The sequence below is a fragment of the Nesoenas mayeri genome (genome assembly GCF_963082525.1).
Source record: "Nesoenas mayeri genome assembly, chromosome: 2".
NCBI lineage: Eukaryota > Metazoa > Chordata > Aves > Columbiformes > Columbidae > Nesoenas > Nesoenas mayeri.
Genome location: NC_137543.1, coordinates 125,187,865 through 125,204,409, shown reverse-complemented (window position 1 = coordinate 125,204,409; position 16,545 = coordinate 125,187,865). Strand labels below are relative to the sequence as shown.

The window sequence follows — 16,545 nt, the reverse complement described above, 5'->3', positions numbered from 1 at the left end:
AAGAATGTGGATCTGGCAAGCACAAGTTCACACATTCGGCAGAAAACAAGAAGCACTAAATTCTTAGCAAATGAGAACACAGTGGAGATGGTTTTAACTACCTTTCCCTTCACAGATTCATCCTGATCAAAGATGCCAAAATCTTACCTACAGGTTTGCCTAATCTAGGTTGGCATTTTCAAAATTAATATAGTTTTAAAGAGTAATAAAGAAATATAGATGCTACACCAGCTACTCAACCATGTAGCAGTTAGCGGTTCTTTGGCATATCTAAACTCATACCCATCTGCTAGAAAAGCATTCTGGCCATTCTGCAAGGTGGAACCACACAGGCAGATGGTACCCAATGATAGACTGTCAAATGCAAATAACCAGTTTCCAAAGAAACACCTCCTAATGGCAAATACCAACTAATTAGGCTGCATAAGCCGTTCCAAAAACATCCTACCTGCCCATATCTGTTGGCAAGATGAAGACTTAAATCATATTTCTGGGCACTCTGCCCCAATACCTCCTTTTCTGCTTAGACATCCATTTGAAGTATTCTTCTTAGTATAAAGGATTATTAGCATTTATTTAGCACCCGAATAATTACATACAGTTGTTTAAAAGACAAAACAACTAAACAAAACTGTCTATTCACTTCTAAGAAATAGTTAGAGGACCAGGAAGTTTACTTGTGTTGGGTAAATCACTGGAAAAAAAAAAATTACTTAACTCTTTTAAAAACATACATTTAAGTTGTATCATAACAATATCAAGGTAAGGTCTACAACAGTTTGTACACACATTTCTATGGGACACAGTGGGCTGGATCTTTCAGCATCTCAAACACAAGTCATTGCGCAGACAAACTTTTCCTTTAGAGAACCGTAAAAAGAATAATCAAGTCTAACATCTGCTTTACAGAGCACAAGTCACTGCCAAATCAGTCACATTAGCCGCATGCTTATCTGTGCTAATTCATATTCTAAATATTAAGAGCTAGAAATATAGAATAAGTAACAAACAATTTTGCACATTCAAATCTTCAGCCTTATCTTTCACAGGTAAGTGTTTTCAGATGTTGAAAATCAGTAGCCTTGGCATGGCTTTTGGGGAGAAGAAAACATTGGCCGCTAACTCTGTAGAAAGGAAGAGCTCCCCACTTTGTTGCTGGAAACCAATACATCTGCTCTAAGATGAACTTAAGGGAAGTTCAATTCATTTGACAGAACCAATTAAAAATGCATAATTACTAAATGTGCTATTCTTTAGAATAATCACTGTAGGGAACCAAAAGATTAGTGGAGACATAATATCTGAATATCCTGTGTCTTTTATACAGTGTCTATTTCTTTCAAAATTCTATGAAGAAATTTAGCTTAAAATATCTACAACTCACTGATTTTTACAAAATATTTACTTTTATCAGGATTAACTGTTTACTAGTTTTGTGCACAAAGTCTTAGTCGACATGTTTACAGTCTCTGTGATTTTGTAATATAACTGTTAACAGAACAAATTCACTCAAGCGCTAAATTTGTGCATTTGCTCACAGAACTCACAGCTTTTGAGTCATAGTGAGGTTGTTTTGCCAACCCTTTCTGGAAAACTTTGCCTGGGATACAGCCCACATGTTAGTGAGAGGTAGTGTGCTGTTCCATTTAAATCAACTTTGTACGTAGATAAAGGCAATCACACTGCAATGTAGAAAAAAGCAAACTCTTTATTTTCTGTCAACTGTAATATATTAAGGGAAGCATTAAAAAAAAAAAAATCACAGAACACAACTTTCAGCTCTAAAGCTTATAAATATCTCATTGAATTCACACATGTTGGGAAGTCAAACAGAAATTAAATACAAAAATCTTCACAAAGACCCATGTGCATAAAGCTTTTCACAAAAGGAAAGGATTGGGAAACACCACAGAAGTTAACTGCCTGTGTCACAGTGATTAAATCTTTCAGGGGCCTCCTATGTATATTGTGATGAAAAACAAGCACCTACAAGTAGAATTTATAGCTCTGAGTGATTAATCCTTTAAAGCTTCAGAAGAGGTAAGCTTAGGTGACCATCACCTGCAGTTCATTTTAAACCCATAATCAAAAGAAAATCTTTACTCTGTGGTTAGAAACACACAAAAAGCTAAATTATGATTTATCACTTTTCTTTATTCTCAGACTTATTTAGCAGACTGCCCAATAAAAACATTAATTCCATTTCACTGACAAAGGAAAAGATTCTATGGAAAGTAGAGGAATGGAAGTGGGTATCTTTACAGTAGGTTCAAGAAACACAGAATTTCCAGCTGCTGAACAAACACAACAGATCTCATATACACACATGCAGATATGGTAACTTTTTTTTTCCCCCCTGAAGTGAGCTTAAACATTTCATCTAAAATTTCCTATTGAAGGAGAAAAACAATGTTTTGGTTTTTAAGTAATTCTGTTTGATGTTTTTGGAAGCATATCACAACAAAGGTACAGGACTCTTTCCTCCTACCTTACAAGAGCAAAAGAGGATCTTTAGAGAATGTCACTGGAGGTGGTAAAATCGTGACACGATAAATTAAATGGAAATTACCAGTACATTAATCTTTGTCATGATTTCACTTGGGATGTTCACAGTCTGCCTCCTGCATGCTTTTCAGTGCATGCACAGGGTTCCCAGAAGGATGGGAAGGCAACAACAGCACAGAACAACTTTCATTCACAGCAGGAAAGAAGCTGCCTTCATAAAGCAGCATTTCCACCACCTGCTCCCTACAGATACCAGGAAGCAATTTTTTTTCTACTTGATGAAGGACAGCGACTATTAATGCCACAATAATAATGTACAAAAGGGTCTGGCTTGTGAATCTCACATAACAAGCTAGTAAATTACAGGCACCTAGAGCACTGGCAGAACAGGAATTGTAACAATTGCGTGAGTAAAGCATTACAATGAAATCCTAAGCTGGCATTACACATGCATTCCTACTATTTAAGACATAGAGAAAAACTGTAGGACTCAGTAAAACTTTTGGTTAGCAACATCCTCCAAATCCTACTAGATTATTTAAAGAAAAGATCAATTAAAAAATGTATCCATGCTCAAAGTATTGTTACTTAGACTTCGAAACACTGTAAAAAAGATAAAGAAGATAAAATAAATATTTGCATTCCATTTATAAACATGTGGTATCCTGTTTTATTCCTGTGGATACCAGTTCCTACTAACTACAATGACTGCATCAAGATTCATATATATATGATGAACCCACTATTCAGAAAGACAAGAAACAGTGAACTCCACTTCTGTAAACACACGATATTGAAAATGTTTATTGTATTCAGCAATCATGACTGGTGTCAATTTAAATAAATGCAATGCCTGAAGACTAAAATTAGCATCTGGGTTTTGTGTGTGATCCATGTATCTCATCCAGTACATTCATGATGCTTTCTACGCAAACCTCTTCATTCTGATGTGTCATACCAGCTTGCTTCCACATCTCTTCAAACCTTTCATCTGAAGTGTACACACCCATGTTGCAGAGAATTTGTTTAATCTACAAAGTAATAGAGTTCATGTAATTCTGGTCAGCATTTTATTTATATTAGCAATATCTATTTAGTTTATGTAAAATCCAGACTCCATTTGCCAAAGAATATTTTCCCTCTCTTAAATAAAAACTACAGACCACATCCTGCATCCTTAACCAAAGAAGTTCCTATTTACGTAAATCTGAATCTTCTTGGGATGAAAGCTGTGGTGTACAAAATTGTCTTTAGTTAATAAAGTAATGCCGCTGCAACTTCAACATTGGAAAAATCAAAAACAGAAGATTCAGGGAAAAGGAAAAATTTTCTGAAAGCCCCAGGTTAGGTCCTGTTTATCCATTGCATTTTTTCTGTTTGCAGTTATCAACATAAATCAGGCTAAATGATTGTATTCACAGATCTTTTGCAGATCTGCATCTACGACCCTGACTCAGCAGAGCACTTAAAAGGTCTATTTGAGCAGTTTGCTGAATTTGTCACTAGTAAAACCTGCAAGTTTGTTTGAGGAAAGACACCTCGGGTAAAATTTTCCACTGAACATGCCTCTGTGACAGAAACTAGTTTTAAAGATGTAAAGAACTTTTTGTGGAACTTTCAAAGACATCTACTTGTAGAATCATAGAATAACTCAGGTTGGAAGAAATCTCCGGATATCATCCACCTAACTACCTAATCAAAGCAGGGGTAACTCTACCATTACTTGGGACCTTGCTCAGAAATTTGAAAGTAGGCAAGGACAGAAATTTCACAACTGTTTTGCTCTTCTCACTGCAGCAATGATGAGTCATAGACTCTTAAGCCTTAGATTAATTAGCACCCCTCAGTGATACAGCATTTAAGCATGTGAGTAGCAATAACTTGACATAATTCCTTATATTACTTATTGAAGTTAGATCTCAATAAAATTAATATCTACCACCTTTATGAATAATTATGAATGTGAAGAGTACAAATTTTTCAGATAGTTGAATGAATGTAAAGAAAGATGGTAATGTTCCAACACGGAATTTTACAACCTGCTTATTTGATAATATGACTTGCCACTCCTACACGGCTAGAGATATGTTTATCTTGGAAGAATATTCTGAAGAAACACACTATACCTCTTCCTTTGGTCTTGTTTTAAAAAAGTCGCTTTCATACACTCCCTTTTGACTGAAGACAGAAGGGAACAATAATCCATAAGCATTTGCCTCATCACCATAATTAGTTCTGTCATTGACGCGGCGAATCCGAGGAGCAGGAATATCTGAGCGAATAGTTGGAACACCACACACTCGATAACCTGTGGGAATCAACCAACAGGTAGCATGGGAAAGTCTGTGTGGAAAGATAGTGCCAGGGATGATAAAATATTTTGTGTGAAATAAGAACAAATTTGATACTTCATCTCACATAGGGTCAATTAAGAATTTATATTATTTTATTTTATTCCTCATCTCTTTTTTCATGTTTTAGAATTCCTCACTTCAGCTATATCATGAAGCATGACAACAGGAAATCTTTCAGTAATGTTCTAGTACTTATCCAGTATTTCCAGCTAAGAACATTTTAGGTGATTCCAATGAGATACTGCTCTCCTAAAATCACTAGTAATTTCTCAGAGACATCTACATTAACTTTTGTGTTTTGAATGGATTAACCATGCCAAACATCCAAGACATGTCAACTTCCAAGTCACAATCCTAAACAAATTTAGATTAGATAAATTAATTCCCTATGGTACATTAGTAGAACCTGTAGCAATAGTTTCTGAACTTTTTCCCAGTTTTGTCTTAAACAACGCTCAGAAGTGAGAAGTACAGTCCATTTTACTTACAGGTTGTTGGGAGACCACCTACGACGGCATTATACTGAGAAGAAGTTGTTTTATAATTTGCAGATACACGATCTGTTGATCTTGTAAGCGTTTTTGGTGTCTTTTCTGAGCTTCCTGGTTCTTTTAACACAAGATCTTCCTGCTTCAGCAGTGGCTCCTCATTTGTCTTTGTGTCTTCAGGCAGAGCAGGTGCATTTAAGTTTTTCCCTATAAACAGAAGTTATGGTACGGCCAGGATTTATTATCAGCACGTTGCAGACCAAGAGGTAAAAAACATTGCTTGAATCCTTGAAAAACTATAAAGTAGACCACATAAGATAATTAATCTACATATCGGATAATGATTCTATGAGATTTTTTACTTTCTTCTGATTTATGGGACGTTATCAGCATGCAATACAGAACTCCAGGGTTCTGAAATACATTTGTATCTGAGGCTCTGCAGGTGACAGGCAAGGATTAAATACAATATAAATCCTACCCCTCTAAAAGAGCACCTACTCTGTCAGCAATGTTCTTTCAATAGCTGTTGTAAGAATAGGATCATCTCCATAATTTCCCAGTATTAAGTGATTTACCTTTTGTAATTATTTTTTCTTCAAACTCTTTAACAGCCATTTTGTCTTTCCAGTTCAGAAAGTTTGCAAACTCCAGATAATTAATCAGACCATCTTTATCCAAATCACAATAGTCAAACAAGGAATCCAGGAGCTCATCATCTAGATTCAGATTAAGCTGAAAACAGGACTTTCGTAGGTCTTCCTTGTCTATCATTCCATCACCATTCTATTATAAATAAAAGAGTTTGTTTAAAAATGCCTCACCAAAAGGAATGCATGTTTAAATATACAAATGTAGATAGATTAGATTAGATAGATAGATAGATAGATAGATAGATAGATAGATAGATAGATAGATAGGGGTAGGCACATCATTTCAGAAAAGTAACATTGCTGAGTCGAAAAAGAAACCCTGAGTAACATAGAAATCAAAAATCCAAATATAAAAGTGTTAATAAATAGTTTTCAACAAGTAATACAGTGATTTGAGATCAAAAGAAAGTCAGAGTGACAGAGTATTGTGACAAGATAACAATCTACTAATAAATGCTGAGGTAAAGCCAAGATTTCCTTTGAAAGTGAGGCATCAGTCATTCTGTATATATTACAATTAATATTATATATTAAATGTCAATTATATTTTTTTTACAGCAAGGAAAAAAAAGGAAATATATTAAATTCTGATGCTTGGTGATTCAGTCAAAAAGTACAGCTTGGAAGAAAATAGGAACATAATCCCTTCAACCATATTTATTTTAGGAAGAAATACCTGATTTTGAATTGCAAAAAAATGCTAAGAATACTCCTGCTCACAAGTCACTTGCTTGCTGTTAACTTGGATACTCCAAATACTCTTGTGTTTAATTCCACAGCATATAACAGTATATTAAACATACAATTACTATAAAGTTACCTTTTCTTTATAGTCTTCATCTGTATTTGACTTACTATACTTGTGTTTCTTTGTGTCTGTATCCCCAGGTTGTCACAGAAGTACTAATTTCACACACTCCTTTACATTTATACTTTTTCAAAGCGCTAACCTTATCATAATGCCTGAATGCTTCTAGTAACATGTCAAAATTCTCATAGTTAACTTTCTTCAAACTTTGCCGAACTGCAGTCAAGACAGCTCGCTCTCTGTCTTTACCACGTAGGAACTCACAGGGAAGCCGGCAGTGAATAAGATCACCCACTCCTATAAAAAATAAACAGTTTCTCAATTAGTCATGCATATACAGAAAATGGACATTAAAAAAAAAAAAAGGCTCACACTCTTAGGGAAAAGGAGAATTTCAAGTTCAAGATGCTGATTTTCAGCACTGCTAAACATCTGAAATGGGCATTTTGTTTAAACATCAAATGCTCCATATGATGATTTCTCTACTCGTGTGCAGTTAATATAAAATATTTGAAATATCTTAATAAGGCTTCAAAAATCCATCCACTGCTTCCAAAAGCTTCTGACAGCATTAAGTTACTTGATGTTCAGATAGTTGAACACAAAAGAACACAGATTAACCTATCACTGCCAGTCTGTTGTATTTGAGGATACTCACATGAACCAATGGAAAAGTCAATTGAATATTTCAGGGAACTACATATACCATTGATTTCTAGAAAGACAATGTACTATTTTTGTGTTACTCTTCCCATTTTCTACATATTCTAACTTTATTACTATTTTTAAACACTTTGGCACACTGAGCTACAATCTTCATCCCAGTTCCCAAGGTCCAATAACAAATAGCAGTAACTCACCTAATCCCCTTCTATGATAACAGCAATATACATGCATTATTTCTACTTGTTAATAATGAATTCTTTTGTTCGGTTCCTTCTGCTATTCTCTATAGGACAAGCATACCTACACAATTAAAATATTTAACTCTATTACCCCACATAGTAAAGTATTTATAAAAACTTATGCAGAATTTGAAGAAGCCTTCTCTGGTCTTGAATAATTAAATAACTTTGAGCCACTTCCATTTTTTGCTGCCTAAATATTCACTGTATTCCCTAGTCATTAAACATAACATTAAAACACCATCAATCCCAACATTGACTATTTGAGTTTACTACTTTTCAAAATTTTGTTGTAATAAAAAGCAAAAATTTTTTTAATTTCCTTCTGTTTTCTGTCTCCCTACTACCTTCAAAAACTTATTATTATTATTTAATGCTTGTTACTTTTTCCTTTTTTTTTAATAGAAGTGCTGGAAAAATCATTGAGAGAAAATACACGTAAGCGATTTAAATAGTGATTTTAACTTCGTCACTTAGATGTCAATATGAGTTTTCTGCCATTTCTCATTTTGTTTACATTCAGATATCGAGGCTTAAAAAAATCACAAAAAAACCTAAAGTTTCTTCATTTCTGACATTCATTTATTTTCTGCTAGCAATTTCAATTCTTCTCAAATTTTCCCTCCAAAAATTTAATGTCACTTGAACATTTTTGTACCTCACCTCTAGGATTTTAGGAAAATTATATACTACACAACCAACACTAATTACTTCAGCATAGTTTCATCAACAAGATAAGATGTTATTCTACCCCTGAACTTACCACACTCATCTGGATGGAGTAACACTCCAAATGTATGGTCTGGGGGAACATTCATAGTTTCTGCTATACTGTCAATAAGCACATTTCTTTGTTAATTGCCAAATAGTTTGTTAACAGCCAAAATAAAGCCTATGCTACTATTAAAAAATATGTAATCATCTGTTATATAATTAAGGATGATACACAGTCCACCTGAACTTTGTTTATTAACACTTTGCTTCAAAGTTGCTATTCCAAAAAAGTATCCCTTTATAAACCTGTTTAGAACATTTACTATTCATAATATAACACACCCAAATGTAAATATTAACATTTTTAACATTTATGCTCATTAAAATAAAAAAAAAGTATTTTAGCAGAGACTATTTTTCCTACGACAAAGACAGAAATGTGTGAGAAAAGTCCTTATAACATACTAGTCAAAGAGGAAAATTTAAGACAAACCAGATCTTGAACTTGTGTCCACCAAAACCAGCAACCAAGCCTATATCCACCTACAAAACTTGGCCTTGTTTTATTTACCAGAACATTAAGATGCTGTTGTTGACATTAAATAACTGTTTATTTCTTAATTTGAAAAAGATGCAATGTTAATTTTATCTCTACATTTAATAATTAAAACTGTTACATGAATCAGAAGTCTCCATCAAAATTGAATAGAAAAATCAGTGCTTTGTTCCAAAATACAAAGCAAGCAAACAAACCCACAGAGGGATGGAAGCACTGTAATCTAAAAACTACTGTGTATTTTATCATTTTCATATTACACATGGGATGTGGATGGTGTAAAATTCACTAAATAAAATTAGGTTAGCTTGTATCTGTCTTGTAATATTAGTGTTGGGTTTGAGTTTGCACTGCAACCAATATTCTCTGACTGATCACATTGTCTCATGTTGCTCATGCTCCAAATCTACTCCACAGTAAGGCAGGATGCAGAGAAGGGGAGAAGAGAAACCGAGTCATGTTTGCATTCACTCCCTACAGGTACTACTAACATAGTTCTCCAGTGTTACTTAAGCCTGTAGTCTTGAGCTTAAAATTAAATTTCGCTACCAAAGCAAATAATGTAGTTTGCAAGACTCCAGCTACAGTTTTGCATAAATCTGGAGCATCTGCAAAGGCAGTCTTCATATACATTCAGGAGCCTTAGATTTGCAGCACAGCTGGATCCTGACCACACTGTACCTTAGGACTACTATAGCCCTTCATAAGCACCGCTTTGTAAAAATTAAAAAGCTGTTCCAGATCACCCAATGTTTATGAATCATTGTAACGATATGACTGAGAGTTGATATATGCAGCTAGATAATAATACAATTTAATTACGTGTCCTTTTCCAAGGAATTAATAAAGTGAGAATACAGTTAATGTAACAAAAATAACCAGAAATAGGGTCAGAGTAAGAAAAATAGTAAAATCCCCAAACAATAGGTGAGACATTTCCATTCCTGCAAACCATCCTAAATGCAAAATACGGAAGTGTTACAGCATGCTTGTAATTTTTCCTGGTGCACATCAATCTGATCAATTCAGATATAGACTCTTTAAACAAATAAGACTTAAGCTCACCATACAGACACAATACAGCCCTCATCAGTAACCTATGTGTTTATCAGACTAATCAGTGCAAGTAGAAAATCGCTTTCTGTAATTGACTGACATAGTGGAAGCAATGAGTGCACATTTACAATTTTACCCACGACATAAAAAGACACTAGAGACTTCACAAATGGGAGTGAATTTTGTTCTTGGAATGTATCTTCGCTCACTTACGGATCAAGGACTTTTCCAAGCTGAGGCTGAAATTTTTCCTTGAAATCATCACTTCGTTTTGATACGATTTGTGCTGCTCTCTTCCTACAAATGATGAAAATAACTCTTACATATTTAACAATATTCACCATTTTCTCAATAATATTTTAAAAATATATATTAATATATGTTAGAAGGAAAGAGCAACTCCTCTGCAAGACAAACACAAATTTAGTAACTGAAAAATCTTGCTATATAAAATGAAAGGTGTTTTTACATAATACTAAACACATCCCAAGTGCTGTTATACTATGGTAGAACCGATTTAGATAAACTATCGTGAAAATGTCTCCCTGCATTTTCTATTCAATTCAATATAGTTAAAGATGGGATTGTGAGATGTAAAATTATCTTCAAATACAAAGATTCACTCTTCTTAAGAACTCACACCACTAATTAACTAGTGAACTCCTTGCAACTTACGATTGCAGGTCACAAAGCCAATTTAAGCATTTGGAGACATTTCGCCCATCATCAAAGTGAGGGGTTTCTATTCCATAAAGAAAAGACTTGCAGAAGTTTGGAGAGTCATACTTCCTATTTATTGCTTCTCCTGTGGAAAAAGTGTTTCAACCTGCATTAAACACCTCAGGAATAAAGAAGTTCCAAGTATCTTCAATCTTGGACAAAGCAATTACAAAAAACCTCAAATAACTAATTAACAATTCTGTTCAATTAGAGACAACTAAATTGCATTCTTCATGCTTATTAAGTAGTTAGGAATAATCTCATTGTCAATAAAAGGCAAAATATAAAGCAAAAACTGCTTTGGTGGTAAAACAGTTGGATATCCTTTTATGTCTGATTAAAGACAAACCCAACAGAATTAGTGAAAAAATACCAGGCAGCCTAAGTAGTGAAGGTTATGCAAAAAAAAATAACTTTATAATGTCCATACCCGAGCACAGACATGCAGCATTTAATTTACTATTTCTTAAAAACCAAAAATACTAAAAGGAAAAAAAAAAGTTTTTGAGGTGCTGTACACTTGCTATGTTGATTTCAATGGAAATTCCACCACTGACTTCACTATAAACAAGACATTACCCTCATTGTTCACTAATCTATTAATCCAGTCTTGCCCATAAAATGAAGTTTCACATACAAGAATATCACATAAGTAGTCTATGTAAGTAAGCTGCATGCACATTTCTTGTCACAGAAAAAAAAAATGTCCTTCTGTTTCTTCAAGTTCTTTTCAATCACCTTTTGAAAGATATGGCAATTAGAACTTTAAAAAAATATTATTCACTGCATGCCTGCTGATAAGGGCTTCCTATGGTTGTATGGAAGCATGGAATTTTATGTTATTATTCAAAACCAGGGCACATATTTGACACCTTTTTTTGCTGTCTCATTTTGGCTTGGACTCTCCATGATCTTGTGGATAGAAGTTGCGAAAGAGACAGAAACATAATGAACTATTCCACTAAAACACCAAAGGAATGTGGGGAAGAAAGAAAATAAAATTACAAGATTATATAAATAGAGTAGCAAAAAGTAATAGTTTATATCTCAAAAAGTAGCATACAATATGTGTCAAAGACTCAAGGAGAAACAATTCTATTTATATCAGAACGTTATGCAGTTTCTTATCAGCCTTTGAACTTACCTGCATAATAGTCATCGTGTGACACAATGTACAGATCATGTCCTTCTCTGGCTTCTTTATCCACTTCCTCAAAAGTTTTTGGTGGATTTACGAGCTCTCCAGCTGATGCATCTGGAAAGTAAGGAATAAAGATATGGTTAGGGGAGGTAAGTGGGGGGGCGGTGTTTTGTTTGGTGGGATCTTAATTTTAAACAATATCTTATTAGAGAAGAGGATAATACTGTGGAAGAATGATACTTCTTACCACACTTCTTTTCAATCTATAGAAATCATACATAATAATGACATAGGACTAGGGAGAAGGAATAAAAAAAAAAAATCAGAAAAACTAAGATGACCGTAACTGTTGCAATGTTACATGCTCAGCACACACATGATTTTCTCCAGTCTATGGAGGAAAGATTCACAGGTAAAGATAATATCTTTTATTAGACCTATTAGAATAGCTGAAAAAAGGTAAGTTCTCACCTACCTAAACACATCTCCAGGGAAATAAAAAGGAACAGGGCCAAAAGTCTTACTAGTTACCAAGTATTCTCGCTTGCTTGTTTCTTCATCATAACTGAAAAATACTGGTACATTTTTATGCCTTTCAATAACTGGTATAATAACAACTATTCTATTAAGATGGAATTGTTGCAAGCACAAAATATGTACTAGATACTAAATTCCAGATTACCTTGTGTTTGGAAGAAATATGTTTTAAAGCTAAATTTTCCTACCTTTGATGACTTTTGTTCCAAATGTAGTATTAATGATATCCAAGCTCTTAGGTAACATAGAAGATTGATCATGTGATCTGCCCAAGGGTGCTTGACGATTACTAAGGTAGATTGCTTCTTTTTTGTCTTGCATTTTTTGTTGGAAATTAGTTTTAGGAGGTGGATTTACCAATGAAGCTACCTAAAGACATCACGAAAAACACAAGAGGCATGAAAAGCAGCAAAATTTATTAATTCACACCTCAATATGGCTATCCCCTCATACACAGAAGAACAAAAGTCTGATTGTTAAGTGTTCTGAGATCTTACATGATTACACTTACATATGTTTATCTACTAAGTTGCAAAACAAACTGTATTTTGAGAGAAGACCACTAATAACCAATGCTATGCTAAATCTCCAGCTAAATAAAATATATATCGTGAGACAGAACTTTTATGTGAGTTTTTCCACTTGTTAATTCATAAAATTTCAGCCTGCAGCCATTCTGTTCTCAGAGAATACTAGAAACTATAGTCAAATTATAATATGGCCAAAAGCTTAAGTGTGAAAATGATTATAGTTGTAACACCTTTGAATCAAAGTCTCCTGGTGCTTATGATTAAAATCATCTATTGTCTAGTGGTCAAGACTATCTGTTCTCTTTTCAAAGTTTAGCACTAGGTTAGACAAAATTTTCTTCTCAGTGTAGACATTGGGCTTGGGTAAATAGAAGTTAATTGTAAAATTAGGCAAACTTCAAGGGGGAAAAAGAAAATCTCAAAAAAAGGTTCAAAAATGTCAAAACAGGGTATTTTGAACTTCCCAAATAATTTGATTTTTCAGGCTAACCATCAAAGTAATGGGTAGTCTAGAGAGGGTATAGTATAAGACTCTTGTTGAACATTATATAAAGGAATACAGAAAGAAGTAGTGGCAAATAAAATGGATCCAAACCCACACTTAGAGAACTCACTGAGATTCCAACTCTTCCTCCAGTTACTATTTAATTAATAATGAAAAGTGAAACAGTCTTCCACTGACAGTACAGGCTAAACAAATCAAGCCATTCAATGTAAAACTTCCAAGAAATGGCACTAAGAACCTGATGTTTTTGTTTTTTTTTTTTCATTTTGGATATGCCTAATAAATGTCCTATCCAATATCCTCTGATATCAGGACTTATGTGTTTCAACTTCAATACCCATTTTTGAGAACTGAACTCCTCTTTTCCCCAAGTTCGTTTGTAAAATTGAAAACTTTACATTTACAAGCCTAGCTGATTAAATGCATCATAAAAGTGTCTTTTACTAGCACAACTGTCATTTTTAGAGATTTGAACAATAACTGTGACAAAAATCAGCATTTATATACACACAAAATAGTCTGACATATCCAAAACATCACTTTTTAGCTAACAAAATCAGTTTCAACACAATGGTAAGAAAGGATACATAATCACTACACTGAACTCTAAACACCTTCTCAGATAGAAGCTCTCATTAAGAGCTCAACAGGTTTACATCTGTAATCAGTAAAGAAGAAAGCAGCACAATTTGTGGGTAGAAGACTGTTTACTTAAATGTTGAAATGAGTAATTCAGTAGTCATTGAAAAAGTTAAGTCACTGATAAGAGAAAGTCATTGAACTACAAGAGTTCTCCTATTTCAATTATGCTAGTTAAATCCTATGAATTGACCTCAGAATTCAGATAATCCACAACAGTTGTGAAATGCTACAGTGTAAATGTAGCTTTATCCCTGACTATGAAGAAATCAGTTGCACTTATTAAGGACGTTCTTAAGTGATCCATTCTTAAACAAAAGTAAATGAGTCACATTCTTACACTGGGCGAAGTACGTGACTCTATGCCATGTGTCAAGTGAGCTGCAATGTCAGGATCATCTGCTCTGCCATAGAATATTCTTTCAACACCAGGAGCCGGATTTGTTGTATTTCGAAACTTTCGCACAGTAGTTGGAGTAACAGGCTATGTACAAGGCAAAGCAAAAACAATTTTACACCAGATATTCACAAAATATTAATGAAAAGAAAATATACTGCAGTCATTTTGGTGTGATTCCACAGAGGTAAGAACAAAATATGAAGACCTTTTTGGGCTGTAATGCATGCACTCCTGAAGATGCCAATGTTCTGAGCATAAAGTCAACATGGCCCAGCCTAAATTGTATCAAACCAGCAACAAAAGTAATGAAAGAGTTGGTAAGTTTCAACTATCTGGTTCCATCTTTAAAAGGGATAACAGCTTCTTCACGTATATTTCATGAAAAGTAGATGTTACATTTATTACCTTCAGAAACCTTCAGCTTGATTGACAATTCCACCACCCAGGAAAAAATTTCAGAAGTTACTTTAACCACAACTTTGATGGGTTTTTCTGTTCGGTTGTTTGTGGTGTTTTTTTTTTTTTTTTTGTTTTAGTGGGTTTGTTTTTTGTTTCTTTGTTTTGGTTTTGTTGTGGTGTTCTTTTGGGGTTATTTTGAGGGGGTATTTTTTCTGGTTTGGTTTGGTTTTGTTTTTTAATTACCCATTTAAAGGGAGAGCAGCTAATTAAGGGATGTTTGTATCTCAGTGCTCTCTAATTCTTCAGGGATATGGGGAACAACCTGTGGCAAGCACAATTCTGAGGGGCATCCTTCATGAAGAAGAAGGACCTCCATCAGAAGTAATAATAATTCCTAATAATAATTGCTATAATTGTATTACCAGAGAAAAACTGTCCAAAACTCAACTACGCAGGCATGATCAATCTTGTAAAACACGTAGAGTGTAAAAGAACTGCCAGAAATGTTTTACAATTCTACCAGCTATTACATATATATTATACGTGTTTTGTAGAAACTACCTGTAGTTCCTACAGAGAAGTGATGTAGAAAAAAAAAAACAAAACAGGGTTTCACTGATTTTTTTTTTTAAGGTCTGTCTCAAAGCACAATTACTAACGGGAAATTATGACAGAAGTTTCGCAAGGAGTGTCTGAAAAAAAAAAACTCACCCTGGGTAAAGCCTCAGTGAGACAATTTGCAGCCGTCTCGCCAGTGGGAAACAACTTTCCAGCCTAAAAACACCATCAAAAAAAACAAGGCATAACCAAACCCATTGTATTAACAAGCACAGCTAGTCAAATTGGGATCTGACACCTTGCATGAGATGTTGTGTAACTGTCCCACACGCATTTTTGAGGGTAGAGACAGGTGACTGCAGCGAGGTGCGCCCACCAACCCCACAAGCTGCGCCTCCTGCAGCCTCTTCCCCCAGCCCACGGCGAGACCCCGGCCGCAAAAAGGCGCAGAGGGCGAGCAGGCGGCAGCGGCGGGACCCCTTGGGCGAAGGCACTCACGGCCGACAGCTCGGGAAACCTGTCGGTGAACTTCCCCTCGTAGACGGGCCGCAGCTGCTCCGCCATGGCCGCTCGGCGGCCGGTTACCCTGCTCGCCTGGTAACGGCGGCGGGCGGCGCCACCGCGTCACCTGCAGGCAGCGACGGGAGCGATCGTGCGGGATGGGCGGCAGAGCCGCCTCTCACAGCCCTCCCGGCGCCTCCCTCACCATCCCTCACCCTGTTAGACCTCCTTGAGAAATCCAGGAAACAAATTGCACGCAGGCTATTTTGTAACCATAATGATCTAAGGAATAATTAGGTTCAACTGCAGCTGTACCAATTACACGGAATCACAGAAATGTGTCCAGGCAGGTTTTGAATGTCTCCAGAGGAGACTCCACAACTGCCCTGAGCAGCCTGTTCCAGTGTTCTGTTACCCTCACTGAGAAGTTTCTTAATTTTAAGTGGAACCTCTTGCGTTCCACTTTGCCTTCACTGCCCCTTGTCTTACCATTGGTTGTCACTGAGAAGAGCCTGACTCCATCCTCATGACACTCACCCTTTATATATCTGTAAACATTAATAAGGTCACCCCTCA

General features: G+C 35.3%; 1 protein-coding gene across 1 annotated transcript; it reads right to left on the bottom strand.

Annotated features, from left to right (window-relative positions):
- Positions 1-3,371: 3,371 nt before the first annotated feature.
- Positions 3,372-16,032, bottom strand: EFHB (EF-hand domain family member B; the record flags this gene model as incomplete). The annotated part of the gene is made up of 13 exons (XM_080364193.1): positions 3,372-3,536; positions 4,632-4,813; positions 5,348-5,554; positions 5,926-6,133; positions 6,951-7,105; positions 8,477-8,544; positions 10,253-10,336; positions 10,715-10,844; positions 11,904-12,014; positions 12,626-12,806; positions 14,452-14,595; positions 15,622-15,684; positions 15,799-16,032. The coding sequence occupies 13 exons, from the start codon at positions 16,030-16,032 to the stop codon at positions 3,372-3,374; spliced, it is 1,932 nt and encodes a 643-aa protein (XP_080220319.1).
- Positions 16,033-16,545: the final 513 nt, after the last annotated feature.